This window comes from Carcharodon carcharias, chromosome 12 (genome assembly GCF_017639515.1).
Source record: "Carcharodon carcharias isolate sCarCar2 chromosome 12, sCarCar2.pri, whole genome shotgun sequence".
NCBI lineage: Eukaryota > Metazoa > Chordata > Chondrichthyes > Lamniformes > Lamnidae > Carcharodon > Carcharodon carcharias.
The window spans coordinates 144,206,571-144,222,662 of NC_054478.1; the positions used below are offsets into that span (position 1 = coordinate 144,206,571).

Consider the following 16,092-nt stretch of genomic DNA (forward strand, 5'->3'; position numbering starts at 1 on the left):
TAAACTCGCCTGGGCCTCCTGCGGTTCCCGCCATCTTAAACCCCTGACTACACCATTCCCATCAGGCCAAGGGTTTAAAAAAATCAGTCTTCTATTTTAATGGCGGGTATATGTGCATAAATCATTGTAGGCGGCAGTGCAAGTTGAGAAAGTGATTAGTAAGGCATACAGGGTTCTGGGCTTTATAAATAGAGACAAAAGATAGAATACAAAAGCAAGGAAATTATGGTGAACCTTTATAAATTACTGGTTCGGCCTCAGCTGGAGTATTGCGCCCAATTCTGGGCACCACGACTTAGGGAGGATGTGAAGGCTTTAGAGAGGGTGCAGAAAAGATAAATGAGAGTGGTTTCAGGCTTGAGGAACTTCGGTTACGTGGATAGAATGGAGAATCTGAGGCTGTTCTCCTTCGAGAAGGTTGAGAGGTTTGATCGAGGTTCAAAAGGACAGAGTAGATAGAGAGAAACTGTTCCCATTGCTGGAAGGACAGGACCAGAGGGCACCAAGTTAAGGTGAATGACAAAATAACCAATGGCGACATAAGGAAAAACCTTTTTACACAGCGAGTGGTTAGGATCTGGAAGGCACTGCCAGAGAGTGTGGTGGAGGCAGATTCAATCCTGACTTTCCAAAGGGAATTGGATAATTATCTGAAGAGAGAAAAAAAATGAGCACAAAATCTCGCCTGACACTTTAATGCAGCCCTGTCAGTGGTGTAATTTTTTAGAGCATGCAGATGTGCATTGGTCCACTGGGGGGGGGGCGGGGGTGTGTGTGTGTGTGTGTGTGTGTGTGTGTGTGTGTGTGTGTGTGTGTGTGTACGTGCGCACATATCAGTGCGTATTTGTTGGTGGGGGGAGGGTTTGTTTGCATTTAGGGAGGTGTATTTGTGTGTACACAGGGATAGAAGGTGGAACATGGCAGTATTCTATGAGAGCAGAGGGGTTGTTTGGCCTCTTGAATATTCTGCTTTGTGCCCTCCACACTCAATGATGAACATGATACAATCCCACCTCCCAGTGAAATGTGTTAATGAATCACATTGTGCAATTAATTGGCCAGTACAAGGCTGCAACTGAATCGAGGGACCACGATGGTGAGTCCACACCAGGCAAGGCATGAGCAAACTCCAGTTGAACCCTGTTGGATCTGTCCGTCCTGTAAGTGCTTGCTGAACTCAGTGCGAGTTTGGATGTACCTTTTTAAAAGTATCCCCTGCCCCGAGTCTATCCCCCCGCACCCTCAGAGACCATCCTCCCAACCCTCTGGGATTGTTTCTCCCTCTAGGATCTTTCCCAAGAGCCCTATCTTTGTGTTTAGGTCTGGACTATGAGGAGATATCACAGCCAAGCTCAACATTTTTCTGGTCCGTTGTCCACACATTACAATTTTCAGGAGGGGTAAGTGATTTGTGATCCTTGGAGGGAATGCTGACTGAGTCATCCATTGCTGAGGTTAGATCAGGGCACTGCACCCCAAGGGAGTACCACGGCTGACGCAGCAGAGGAGATAAAATGGTTAACTGCAGGCCATTTTGACGTCTAGGCAGCAGCTACAGGTGGATACATACTCCTTTGCCATGTCCTTTCAGAAATTTTATTGATGAATGATTACAGAGCCTTCTGATAGCTACTGGTCTCGCTCTCACACATGATAACTGCACCAAACCTCCATACACAATGTTATTCCCCTCTCCTATCCAGATGGTGCTGACCCAGTTGGGCCAGAGCCAGCCTAGTCTTCTCGCAGATGCAGAGTGTCCAGTGAGATATTTCTGATTCTGCCTTCAGCCAGAGTCCACAGGAGATGCCGGATCGGGAGTGGGAACCCAGCTTGGTTATTCCACAAGCTAACCCCAGGAAGGAGGCCAGAAGGAGGCACCCTCGCCTGACACCCTGGCCGGGATCAGCTTGCACTTTCCTGATTCAGGTTTACCATTAGAAGCAGAGAGAGTGGTTGGGTGGGGGAGGGAAATTCAAACTGAAGGTAAGCGGACTGGTGACAAAACTTGTTCCCAAATCTCAACATAAAACCCCACCAAAGGCCTTGGCCACAAAACCATTGGTCCCAAAAGGTGTGCACATTAGACCGACATTGTCCAATGCTATCCTGGCCGCCATGATCTCTAATCCCACTTTATCGTCACTTCTTCTCCTCCCTCACTCGCTGAACATTTTCCCACTTTAGCTAAGTTGCGTTTGTTGTTCATTGTGTATATCGCTCGCAAAACGGACACAAGTGTGCCTCGAGTTCCTGGTAAAAATCAAGAATGGCCATCCCAATTTCCATGTCGCTGTAGTGTTGGTCACTGCAATGAGGGGGAAACTTCAGCTCTGATAAAGCTTCCACTGTGAAGGCTTCTGGTGATGCGAGGTTACCATTTTGAGGTTAGCTTCATGTTTTAACAGGTGGGGGAGGAGCTGATAGTCTGAATCCCGCACGAATCCCTGTTGTAGAGGACATAAGGATACAAGCCTGATGCAGACCTGAATAATCATCATCATGTCCTACCGACAAGGCTCCGCTGACTACAGCCCCCACTTGGCCCGGGCTGGCTGGCTGGCTGGCCGGGCTCAGCCTAACTTCTCGTGCTGACGGTGATCCAAGCCTCCTCTTTTGGGGTGGTTACCAGGTCATACTTCATCTCCACCACCTGGTCCGCCACAGGATGCAGGCTCAGTTTCCTGATCAGTGTGCTCAGCATGATCGCAGCCACTGTGTAAGCGAACCTATTGGGAAGTGAGACACGGACAGCCTGAGACCGGGAGGGCGGGGTACAACAAACTTATTAAAAACCATTGAGCCCACGAGTTGTCCATTTTACTGACCAAAACCTTTCTCAAGTGGGACACATGCCTCTGCTGTTTGCCCCCCTATTGTCACATCGCTGGCAATTGGCGGGGGGGAACAGCAAGGGACAGAACCAGACCGATCACACAGACAACATGAGGCAGACAGAAGCCATGGGAAGCTCGATGAATTGTGTCATACCAGCTCAGCAGCACCTGAACTGAGGTGTGAATGACATAAATAGTGAAATAGCATTTCAAAGCACAGAAACAGGACATTCTGCCCAACTGGTCCATGCTGGTGTTTATGCTCCACATGAGACTCCACCCACCCCACCCTCCATCTCAACATATCCTACTTATTCCTTTCTCCCACATGTTTATACAGCTTCCCCTTAAATGCATCTATGCCATTCACCTCAACTGCTCCATGTGGTGACTAGTTGCTTTAAGAATGATTCAACTAATTTGTGTCGATGCAAATGTCGATGGTTTTTGACTCTTTTGCCAATTTTTTATTTTGCTGGGTATCTTACACTCAGAAAACCACAAGGTATTAGCACTGGGTGGGTGGGTGGGGGGGATGGGTTTTGGTTAAACTGGGTTTTACAGAACTCCAGAGAAGAGCAGAGAAAACAGGCAGTGATCCACTGCAATTTTGCACCTGGAAATGGGTTTCCCAGGCACTAGTCTACCCTTTAACATCTCACCAGAGGGCACAGACTCCACAGGGATCCCAGCCAGTGAACAGTGGAAGGCTATTTGACTGGGAGGGCAGCACAGTCAAACCCGGACTGGTCCCTGGCTGACACCGGGTGGCAACCGCTTGGTTGTTCCAATTCTACTCTAAAACTCTAAGGTGGATGAGCGTGTTTTAAATCTTTAGGACCAAAGCGTCTGCATGCACATTTTCTCTCTCAAAGCAACATTAAAAGAGGTTCCTACCAAAATAAATCTTAAAAACAGACCGCTCTCAGACACAGACAGAGCGTGACACGAAGCCTCAGGAGGGTTCAAATCAATTCCTCTTTCATAAGGAACTTGGACTGATTGGATTCATTTCTGCACTGAGCCCAGCGTAGAATATTGAAGGGGGAGAAAGGTTACAACGTAAAACTTTCTTATGTGAAGCACCTAATTACTTCACATAGGATCATGAGAAGTAGCAGCAGGAGTGGCCATTCGGCCCATCAAGCTTACCCCGCCATTCCGTACGATGAAGGCTGATCGGACTCTGGCCTGAACTCCATTTTCCCTGCCTGCCCCCCATTACCCTCAAATCCCTTGTCGATCGAGATTTTGTCTAACTCAGCCTTGAACATATTCAATGGCCCAGCCTCCACCGCTCTCTGTGGAAGAGAAATCCACAGGCTAACATACCTCAGAGAAGAAACTCCTCTTTGTCTCCGTCTTAAATGGGAGGCCCCCTATTTTTAAACAGTACCCCCTAGTTCTAAGTTCCTTCACGAGAGGAACCAACCTCTCTGCATCTACCCTGCCAAGCCCCCTCGGAAGCTTACATGTTTTACCTCAGTTCCGGGCATTCCTGGCTCCCAGAAAATCCGAGCAATGTAAACTGCTTCCTGGCAGCTTCATCGTTGAACCTTTCGGGGTCAAACCTGCAGGAAAAGGGGACAAGTGCCTCAGTTTAAACAGGTCTCCAATCCGAATAATATACAGTGCTGTCACTGGGATACTCTGCGGCATAAAGCTGGGTGCAGCACACGTCCAGGTCTGACTGCTTCTAGATGCAGCTTTGTGGCTGAAGTTGGAGGATGGAGACAGACAAAGACACACTCTTACCGGCGCACACGCAGCTCGCATTCTTTTGCACAATTTGCAATGAGTGCAGAGGACAGCTGTGCAGTTTAACATACCACAAATGCATTCAGCTGGATCTTCACCAATAAAGGTGGGGTGGGAAGCAGGGTGTTTGAAAAAGTGATGAAAAAGCCAGAACAATGCATTTGACAAAGTTTCAACATAAACCCCCACCCCCACCCCCCCATCCCCCCCGAAGGCCTTGGACACAACATCAATTATTTAGAAAGTGGGTGTGCAGGTGGCTGACTGCCACAGCAGACCAGATAATGTCCTGTTACCGTGGTGCTCAAAGCCAGCACAGGCTGAGAGTGTTTTGGTTAGCTAGTGTGGATGAGTTTAACGTTGCACACACACACAGACAACAGGAGGCCATTCAACCTCTTGAACTTGCTCTGCCATTCAATTGGATCATGCCTGATTTCAACTTCAACTCTGCTCACCCTCCTTTGATCCACACCCCTGGATACCCTTACCCAACAAAAACCTATCACTCTCAGTCTTAAAAGATTGTTTCCATTATACTTTTGGGGGAGGGAATTCCCAGTTTCTACCTCTCCTGGTTTCCCTCCTGAATAGCCCGGCTCTAATTTGTAAACTATGTCCCCCTGTTCCTCCAGCAGGGGAAATGGATTCTGTATAGCTACCCTATCAAATCCTTTCAACATTTTAAACACTCGGTTAGATCATCCTTCAATCTTCCATACTCAAGGGAATAAATAATGCAAAATTAACCTAATGATTTCACTAGTTGTTTGGTAGTACAGAACTTGAATACTGTTGAAAAGCAAGACAAGTTGTCAAAGCTTTTTTGTCAAATACAAGAATGCCAATTTCAAATGATCACAATTTGTGCTACAGGAAAAAAGGGTGCTGATTGGTTGGCAAGTTGACTCTAATTGGCCAAGGCAGTGCCATGGAGAAAGCAACAGGAAACTATAGGCTCCCCAAGATCCTGGATAATTCATAAAAGGTGCACGGTTTAAACATATTCCTTTTGTTTGCAGAGAAGAGGTCTTTGTGTATGAATGCAGGTTGCTTCTAGCAAGGGTAAATGAGCCACATTATGAGCTTGACTGATTACCTTAAATTGGTTGTTAGTGTAGCTATTAGCACACTCAGGATTGTTCAATAAGTGTTGCCCAATCACGGAATCACATCTAACAGTAGACATTTTGGCATTCTTGTGTTTGTCCTGAGTGCAAGACGAAAAGCTTCAGCAAGGCGTATCTCTTTTCAGCAATAATAATTTAAGCCTTTAAGCCCAGGTATCATTCGGGTGGACCCTGTTCTGCGCTCCATCCCAAGGTCAATATATCCATCTCCAGGTTTCTGAACACAGTAGCCAAATGCATTGAGACTAAGGCTTCATAAAACTGAAGCATGACTACAACCCCTTTGTAATCCAGCCTCGAGATAAAGATGAACATTCCGTTAGCCTTTTTGATTATGTTTTTGTGGTAGTCCACTGGCTTTTAATGATTTATGTATTTGGATCCTACTAATTTCTAACCATTTAGAAAATAATTGGATTTACATTCCTTGGGTCCAAAGTGGATGACCTCATACCTACCCACATTGAATTCCATTTGCAATGGTTTTGTCCAGTCCCTTAATCTATGTCTCTTTGCAACTTTCAGCTCCAATCTGCTCAAATCTCACATTTAGTGCGATCTGCAAACTTAGGTACACAATGTGCTATTCCTTCATTAATAGTCTTTAACAAATATGGTCAAAAGAGGGGGGCTCAGAACAGATCCTTGAGGAGCATCGCTTGTCAAATCCTGCCAAAGTGAACAGATATTCTTTATCCTCAATCTCTGTTTCCTGCCTCTGAAACAATTTCCAACCCAAATCAAATAGCTCCAACGCTGTACTCTCTCATTATTGCTATTAGAAGAAGCTTTACTCGGTGTTTAAGCTGTATTATGCCTGCCTTGGGAGTGTTTGATGGGGACAGTGTAGAGGGAGCTTTACTCTGTATCTAATCCCGTGCTGTACCTGTCCTGGGAGTGTTTGATGGGGACAATGTAGAGGAAGTTCTACGCTGTATCTAATCTTGTGCTGTACCTGTCCTGGGAGTGTTTGATGGGGACAGTGAAGAGGGAGCTTTACGCTGTATCTAACCCCGTGCTGTACCTTCCCTGGGAGTGTTTGATGAGGACAGTGTAGAGGGAGCTTTACTCTGTATCTAACCCCGTGCTGTACTTGCCCTGGGAGTGTTTGATGGGGACGGTGTAGAGGGAGCTTTACTCTGTATCCAACCCCGTTCTGTACCTTTCGTGGGAGTGTTTGATGGGGACAGTGTAGAGGGAGCTTTACTCTGTATCTAACCCCATGCTGTACCTGTCCTGGGACTCACTGTTGCTGAAATGGAAGAAGTTTAATTCTCTGATATTGCCATCTGTCACTTTTTGAGGACAACGTTCGCACAACAAAAGGTAAACAGGAACAAACAGAGGTAAAGATACCTGTAAGGTAACTGCCACGACGTGTCATCCTGAAGCACGACACCCAGAGCGTAAATGACCAGAGTCTGAGGAAGAGAAGGAAAAGGGAATGTGAATGACACAGTTGATGGGTCATATAATTCCGAAGCAATTTCACTTGGGGTGAAGGGTCTTCCTGGAATATGCATATCCAGATCTGCTGACCCCAGTTCACAATAGGAAGACCCAGCAGGTGAAGTACGGGAGCATGAGCATTGTTTGAAATGTACCTCTAGTGAGAGATTACACCTTTGACAAACGAGGAGAGGTAATCAATAAATAATAAGTGAGAGGCTGAGTAGAGCGGCTGCAGTTCCAGTTTTCCTGTCTTACCTCCTTTGGGATGATGTGGTGGTCAACACTCCCTTCCAGCTCCTGAAGTCGCGCTGCGACTGGGGTAAGCTTCGCTGTTCGGACTGTCTCATTCAGAACCTGCTGGCAGTACCTGTGCCGGGGGAAGGACAGGATTGGTTAAAGCTGCGGCCCTCACACTTCCTGGCTTCAAGTATTACGATTAACCCTGCAACTGCAGCCTATTGCACGGTGGGGCCTCAGGAACCCATCTGCAGGAGCCACATCATGGACTCCAGGTGCAGGGGCCACGGTGACTCATGCCCAGTGTAAGGGCCACAGTCAGATGACTGATTACCTGCTGTAGACCTCCGGGCCATTCCCACAAAGCACAAAATGAAAAAGAAAGACTTACATTTATAAAACCGGTTGTACCACGTTTCACAGCCAGTGAAGTACTTTTGAAGAGCAGCCACTGCTTTAATGTAGGAAACATGGCAGCCAATTCACACACAAAGATCTCTCAAACAACAATGTGATAATGACCAGGTAATCCATTTTGGTTTCTCGGGTGAAAAATAAATGTCGACCATGAGAATGGGGAGAACTCCCTTGCTCTTCTTGGAATAGCGCCATCATTTATATCTATCTGGAGGGGGCACACAGGACCTCGGTCCAACATATTAACCGAAATATGTCACCTCTGACAGTGCAGCAGTCCCTCAGTATTCTACTGGGGATGTCAGTGTGCCTTATGTGCTTCTGACTTAGAACTGAGAATGATACCACTGAGCCAAGGTAGACACCTTGAGGTTGCCCTGAGAGGGGTAAGTGCCAGGGTACAGGTCTGCTCGTCTCAAGGAATGGTGAGTGACGCAGGGAAGCATGATGTACAAGGTGCAATAAATGACCATAAAATAATAAACAAAGCAGCCCCACAGTAAGGAGGCAGCCCAGTGTAAATATAAGCCAGCGCAGCATAGCAAGACCCCAGGTCTGATGCCTGGTACGTGATCTCTGGACTAGGAAAGGGATTGGAAAAATAACCTGGGATTCTTGGTCCCGATCACTGTCCCAGTGACCTTTGGGTTAGAGAGAGAGAGGAAATCACCCGGGGTTCCTGCTCCTGATCATTGTCCGCTTGACCCTTGGGTTGGAGAGAGAGATGGGGAATCAGCAAGGGATTCTGTTTCCAATCACTGTCTAGTAATTCCGGTTGGAAATCACGGCTGTATGGATGTTGAGTAAGGTCAGCTGTGATGGTGTAGTCAAAAAGCCCTCTGGCATTCACTGTTGAAGTGTACGCATAGAGAGGTCCTCACTGCCTACACTGCATCCCCAGTTGTGCTCAGCTTTCTCAGCATGGACCAGAGACTGGCTCTGGGAGTTCCTTGGTCTGTTTGAACGATTATTAAGCCGGATGGTGTCTTTGCCAACTGAGCTCCAGATTTAGGAACCTGTTGAGGAACAGTGTGAATGTGTCCTGGGATTACAGTAAGATTTCCTGCAGTGCACTGCACTCTACCTTAACCAGGGCCTGTGCAAAAATCACACTCACCTGAGCTCCTGCAGCTTGTCAAAAGTGAGTGGGCTCCTTCCCAGAACCTGGTCAACTTCTTGGTAAAGCTTCTCCTGCACTGACCTCGAGGTGGCCAAGAAGTATGTGGACCAAATGCACACTGGGAAAGAGAAATCAAAGTCAAATGTGATAATTTAAGACAATGGACAACTGTACAGCCTGGGGGCTGAAGAAAACCGGACATTGTAGCTGCTGAGAAAAGATAACTGCTATTTTTTATTCATTCACGGGATGTGGGTGTCGCTGGCTGGGCCAGCATTTATTGCCCATCCCTAATTGCCCTTGAGAAGGTGGTGGTGAGCTGCCTTCTTGAACCGCTACAGTCCATGTGGTGTAGGTACACCCACAGTGCTGTTAGGGAGGGAGTTCCAGGATTTTGACCCAGCGACAGTGAAGGAACGGCCGATATATTTCCAAGTCAGGATGGTGAGTGGCTTGGAGGGGAACTTGCAGGTGATGGTGTTTTCGTGTACCTGCTGCCCTTGTCCTTCTAGATGGTAAAAGTCGTGTGTTTGGAAGGTGCTGCGTAAGGAGTCTAAGGTAGAGCATGGGGGCTGAGATGGAATAACTGTACAGCATGGGCGCCGAGAGAGGATAACTAGACACTACCCATGTACAGCATGGGTGCTGAGATAGGATAGCTACAGGGCACGGGGCTGAGAGAGGACAGTTACGCTGCACGGGGCTGAGAGAGGATAATGAATGTGCACAGTGTTAAGTGAGGATAGGTACACAGCACTAGGGTTTCAAAGTCCACCTCCTCGTCCTCACTGTGGAACCTGGGAAACGAGTAAGGGTCATTTAGAACAGGTTGAAGTGCGGTGGGACTCCTTATGTCTAGGGCCATTTTGGATACTGTGAAGGCATGTTAGGAACCCTAGAAACACTCAGCAGACAGTGCTCTGGCAAGCAAGTCCTCAACGGCAGAACGGGTGGAGGAAGATGTGCCGTCTGGAATATCTCAGCGGCTGTTCAGGTGAATGAAGGCTGCAGCAGGAAAAAAACCTCCAGCTGTCTTGGTTTCCCTGCCATTGGGGGTCAAGGTTTTGTTCTGTCAAGACACACGTGGAAGCTGGTGTGCAATGGTTTCTCCGCGCTGAAAGACGCACAGGCGTCTTTCTTTCCAAGTACATCTCTCAAGCCCTCTGTTGACCAAATGGTGACTCCTGAATGGATAATCATGTTTCTAGTCATGATCTGGCATGGAGGCAGGCAGCTGCTCATAATACAGGGACCAGACGTCCCACATGATAACAAGTGCCCTCTGTGTCAGAGAGCCTGCAGACGCAGAATCGGTTTCATCAGCCATCTTCAGGCTCTCGGAAGACAATCGTTCTTGCTTGCGAGGGCTAGCCAAGAATAATAACAACAAAGCACTAAGGGGGATGTGTGGGGTATCTGGACAGGCCCTAAGTTCTGCAATTCTCTCCCTAAATCGCTCCACCTTTAAGAAGTGCCTTGAAACCTGCCTCTGTGGCCATTTTTTGGCCACACCTTTGGTTGTCGTTTTTGGCTCTGTGTCAATTTTTGGCTAAGTTACTGCGGCAATTGACAGTGTGCGCGCTCGGTGGTCATGTTACAACCACGTCATGTGGTCAGTGTGACGAGAACGAGTGGCAGCTGACTTGGTTACGGCACTGGGTCAACCGGAGCGAAGGTGCTTTGCTGCAAAACAGCGTGTGGCAGACACCAGGTGAGAGAGAGAATTGTGAGGTGGTGAAGAGAGGAGCTCGGGGCAAAGGGCCAAAGAGGAGTTTGTGGCAACTGGGGAAGGAGAGGAGGTGGGGGGTGGGGAGAGAGGAGGTGGGGGGAGTGGGGAGAGGAGGTGGGGGGAGTGGGGAGAGGAGGTGGGGGGAGTGGGGAGAGGAGGTGGGGGGAGTGGGGAGAGGAGGTGGGGGGAGTGGGGAGAGGAGGTGGGGGGAGTGGGGAGAGGAGGTGGGGGGAGTGGGGAGAGGAGGTGGGGGGAGTGGGGAGAGGAGGTGGGGGGAGTGGGGAGAGGAGGTGGGGGGAGTGGGGAGAGGAGGTGGGGGAGGGGGGAGAGGAGGTGGGGGAGTGGGGAGAGGAGGTGGGGGGAGTGGGGAGAGGAGGTGGGGGGAGCGGGGAGAGGAGGTGGGGGGAGCGGGGAGAGGAGGTGGGGGGAGCGGGGAGAGGAGGTGGGGGGAGCGGGGAGAGGAGGTGGGGGGAGCGGGGAGAGGAGGTGGGGGGGAGCGGGGAGAGGAGGTGGGGAGAGCGGGGAGAGGAGGTGGGGGGAGTGGGGAGAGGAGGTGGGGGGAGTGGGGAGAGGAGGTGGGGGGAGTGGGGAGAGGAGGTGGGGGGAGTGGGGAGAGGAGGTGGGGGGAGGGGGGAGAGGAGGTGGGGGGAGGGGGGAGAGGAGGTGGGGGAGGGGGGAGAGGAGGTGGGGGGAGTGGGGAGAGGAGGTGGGGGGGAGTGGGGAGAGGAGGTGGGGGGAGTGGGGAGAGGAGGTGGGGGGAGTGGGGAGAGGAGGTGGGGGGAGTGGGGAGAGGAGGTGGGGGGAGTGGGGAGAGGAGGTGGGGGGGAGCGGGGAGAGGAGGTGGGGGGAGTGGGGAGAGGAGGTGGGGGGAGTGGGGAGAGGAGGTGGGGGGAGTGGGGAGAGGAGGTGGGGGGAGTGGGGAGAGGAGGTGGGGGGAGTGGGGAGAGGAGGTGGGGGGAGTGGGGAGAGGAGGTGGGGGGGGGAAAGGGGGAGTGGGGAGAGGAGGTGGGGGGGGGGAAAGGGGGAGTGGGGAGAGGAGGTGGGGGGGGGAAAGGGGGAGTGGGGAGAGGAGGTGGGGGGAGTGGGGAGAGGAGGTGGGGGAGGGGGGAGAGGAGGTGGGGGGGGAAAGGGGGAGTGGGGAGAGGAGGTGGGGGGAGTGGGGAGAGGAGGTGGGGGGAGGGGGGAGAGGAGATGGGGGGAGTGGGGAGAGGAGGTGGGGGGAGTGGGGAGAGGAGGTGGGGGGAGGGGGGAGAGGAGGTGGGGGAGGGGGGAGAGGAGGTGGGGGGAGGGGGGAGAGGAGGAGAGGGGAGATGAGGTGGGGGGAGGGGAAGGAGAGGAGGTGGGGGGAGGGGGGAGAGGAGGTGGGGGAGGGGGGAGATGAGGTGGGGGGAGGGGAAGGAGAGGAGGTGGGGGGAGTGGGGAGAGGAGATGGGGGGAGTGGGGAGAGGAGGTGGGGGAAGGGGGGAGAGGAGGTGGGGGGAGTGGGGAGAGGAGGTGGGGGGAGTGGGGAGAGGAGGTGGGGGGAGCGGGGAGAGGAGGTGGGGGGAGCGGGGAGAGGAGGTGGGGGGAGTGGGGAGAGGAGGTGGGGGGAGTGGGGAGAGGAGGTGGGGGGAGTGGGGAGAGGAGGTGGGGGGAGTGGGGAGAGGAGGCAGGGGGAGTGGGGAGAGGAGGCGGGGGGAGTGGGGAGAGGAGGCGGGGGGAGTGGGGAGAGGAGGTGGGGGGAGGGGGGAGAGGAGGTGGGGGGAGTGGGGAGAGGAGGTGGGGGGAGCGGGGAGAGGAGGTGGGGGGAGGGGGGAGAGGAGGTGGGGGGAGTGGGGAGATGAGGTGGGGGGAGGGGGGAGAGGAGGTGGGGGGAGTGGGGAGAGGAGGTGGGGGGAGTGGGGAGAGGAGGTGGGGGGAGTGGGGAGATGAGGTGGGGGGAGGGGGGAGAGGAGGTGGGGGGAGTGGGGAGAGGAGGTGGGGGGAGTGGGGAGAGGAGGTGGGGGGAGGGGGGAGAGGAGGCGGGGGATGGCGATGGGGGTAGGGGCTTGGGGAATGGGGAGGGGGCGTGGAGCTCAGGGAGAGTAAAGGAGAGAACGGAGCTTCCTGTGTAACGCAGAGAGGAGCAGAGCAAAACCCGAGGACTTGCTGATTGTCAGGGGCTTGAGTGTTGCTCTATAGTTAGTAATTGTGGGATCTGTAATAACCAAGTCACCACTTTTCACTGACTGTCTAAACTTGTGTTAGATAATTATTAATCTATATGATCAATAAAAAGGATTTCAGAACCTATGACAATTAAAGTGCAGCCTTATTACAAACCAGGATTACTCTGGCTTCAATGTTAACTACCAGCTTCCTTTAAAGGAGGGAGTGTCTCACCAACTGACAGGGGGTACAATATGAACAGGCTTACACACATTTTATATATATATATATATATATAAATAAATAAAAGTGGTTACACCACTGTGAAGAGCCTGGGTCATTTCATACATTAATGGTGCTATATTCATGCAAAACGTGATTTTATTTTATTTACAGGATGACAACTGGGGTCAGGTAAAAGTGACTTCTATTGCTGTTGTGTTGAGATGTACTTACAATTTGCTGTAATCACACACCCAGCCAGTGAGAAGATCATACTGTCCTCCAGAACCTGGCAAAGCAAACAAAGATTACACCAGAACCCTCATACAGAAACAAGGCTTGAGCTGGCTGGGCTGACTCTACCAGTTCATCAGAATATAGGGGCACAGGCAGCTAAAGGAGGTGGCCTTGGAGGTACAGGAGCCCAGGGCTCAGCTGGTATAACAATCGCCTCTGAGTCTACCTCAGGAGATGAGCTTATTACCTAGGCTGCACTCAAGGTCACAGGATCCGGGTCTGTGCCTGTGATTCCCCAACAGTGACGGGAGGAGTTCATGATTCTCCACACTGCGAGCTAGCAATAGCAACGATCCTATTGTGGAACCACTCAATCATGGTATAACAACAACTTACATTTGTACAGCACCTTTAACATAGTAAAACGTCGCAAGCTGCTCCATAGAAGCACAGGCTATGGGGACCAGGTGCTGGAAAGTGGGATTAAAATGGGCGGCGAGTCTCTTTTTTCTCTTTTTGGCCGGCGGACACGATGGGCTGAATGGCCTCCTTCAATGGTTCTGTGGTTATCAAACAAAGTTTGACACCAATCTCAAAAGGAGAAATGAGGGAAGGTGGCCAAAACCATGATCAGAGAGACAGATTTTGAAAAGCATCTTAAAGGAGAAAGAGAAGCAAAGAGGGAATTCCAGAGCTTAGGGTCTCAGCGGCTGAAGGCACAGCTGCCTATGGGCTGATTAAAATCGGGGATGAGCAACAGGCCAGAATTGGAGGGACGCAGAGATCTTGGAGGGTTATGGGGCTGGAGGAGGTTACAGAGATAGGGAGGAGTGGGGCTATGGGGGGGATTCGAAAACAAGGATGACGAAAACTATGCATCTAATTCCACCTCCCCCCCAACCCCCCCAGCACCCCTGTCCAGTCGGCCTAGCTACAGTCACACACTCTCACAGCCCAGCCACCCGTACCTGTTTCTCACTCAGGTCGCCGTGCAGTAAGGAGTCCATGAACACTTCCCGGCTGTTGCTCTGCTCCTTGCACTCCTTCGCCACCCTCTTCAGCGTGGCTTCCATTTCTCCGAGGGCTGGGGAGGGAACCAAGTTTGGAAAAATAACTTGAGCAAGTCCAAAGAAAATAAAACGCGCACCGGCCTGAACTTGGACAATTCCTGATTTCAGGCGGCAGGAAGGGAACGCGAAATTAAATGGTGAAGCTGTGAAGGTTCAAAGAAGTAAAAGTAGTGAAGGTAGGATGTTCTTCCACAAAAAGAGGGCTCAGGACATGGAAGGGGCTTCCCAATATTGTTAGCGTTTGACAGAGGTTCAAATCCATAGCAGGCTGAGAATTTGAGTGCGGTTCATAAAGAGATATAAATTTTTTTTAAAAAGTCTCTGTGGAACTGTCAGATGGATTCTGGAATGCCCTTTAGGGAAGGGAACCTGCCATCTTCACCTGGTTTGGCCTATGTGTGTCTCTAGTCCAACACCAACATGGTTGGCTCTTAACCACTCTCTGATGTGGCTCAACAGGTCACTCCATTGCTGGGGGTGCAATAAATTCCGACCTTGCCAGTATCCCGAGAATGAATTAAAATGTTTAAAAAGTTAAGGCTGAATGAAGCACTGCACTCAGAATCATTTAGAATACAAATGATGGAGCTGAGGGAACTTGAGCTGTCTTTCCGAATGAATGAATTAAATGGGCCAGATGACCTCCCTTATTTAAAATGATCCTGTGAACTGTAATACTGAAAAATCATGTAAAGCAGGACAAGAACTGTTGCCTGGAGATTACAGGAATAACAGGAGGCCGTTTAATCCCTGGAGCCTGATCCCTGCTAATTTCAGCCAGGACCATGTCTGGTTGTTGCTACCTTGGTGGTTACAGTCAATCAGGCTTTGCTGGCTGACGATCACCTTGCCAGCCTACCCCCTAAAGCTATTCCACGTGAAGCGTAGCGTGCTGTTAGTGAGGTGCTTCCGAAGAGCCATTTAGCGGAAGGTGCCTTCAGCAACTGTTACCTGTCAGGAAAGCAATGCCGGCTCCACGCCCACCCACCCACTGCGCCCCCATCTAGAGGACATGCAGGCACCAGTGGTCAAGCGTGAATCTGCATGGAATGGGGTCAGCAGGTAACAAGATGCAGAGTTGTGCCATCTGCTGGTAGCGGCATGCATTGCAGTCCGGGCACAGCTGGCAGGAAGTACCCGTTAGCTTCAGCCTCAAATCCTTCCCAGCTCTTCAGAGTTTTGAGTCTTTCAGGAAGGGGTTTCACTTTTTCTGCCATTCTACTTTGGCATGCATTCCAATTCCCTCAAAACACCCTGCCCCACCACCCTTCTTAACACCACCTTTGCCTCTCAACCAACACCATACCCCCATACCCCCCTAACCATCTCTTCACCCGCTCTGCAACCAGCAACCTGCACCCCACAACCACCACCCCACATTCCCCTCGTGACCACCGCCCCACACTCCCCCCCGACCCCCACAACCACCGCCCCACACTCCCCCCCGACCCCCACAACCACCGCCCCACACTTCCCCCCGACCCCCACAACCACCGCCCCACACTCCCCCCACAACCACCGCCCCACACTCCCCCCACCGACCCCCACAACCACCGCCCCACACTCCCCACAACCACTGCCCCACACTCCCCACAACCACCGCCCCACACTCCCCACAACCACCGCCCCACACTCCCCACAACCACCGCCCCACACTCCCCACAACCACCGCCCCACACTCCCCCCAACCCCAACAACCACCGCCCCACACCCCCCACCCCCCACCCCCACTACCCACCCCAACCACTATCCCATG

General features: G+C 51.4%; 1 protein-coding gene across 1 annotated transcript in view; it reads right to left on the reverse strand.

Moving 5' to 3' along the window:
- Positions 1–1,580: 1,580 nt before the first annotated feature.
- The window catches only part of LOC121285168 (cytochrome P450 20A1), a 36,394-nt gene continuing 21,882 nt past the window's right edge, over positions 1,581–16,092 (reverse strand). The window contains exons 7-13 of the mRNA XM_041201419.1: positions 14,235–14,350; positions 13,264–13,318; positions 8,949–9,069; positions 7,433–7,544; positions 7,082–7,146; positions 4,319–4,408; positions 1,581–2,729 (exon numbers count right to left, since the gene is read on the reverse strand). Coding sequence (XP_041057353.1) covers positions 2,579–2,729; positions 4,319–4,408; positions 7,082–7,146; positions 7,433–7,544; positions 8,949–9,069; positions 13,264–13,318; positions 14,235–14,350 — 710 coding nt within the window. The 3' untranslated portion in view covers positions 1,581–2,578. The remainder of the gene's footprint in view (positions 2,730–4,318; positions 4,409–7,081; positions 7,147–7,432; positions 7,545–8,948; positions 9,070–13,263; positions 13,319–14,234; positions 14,351–16,092) is intronic.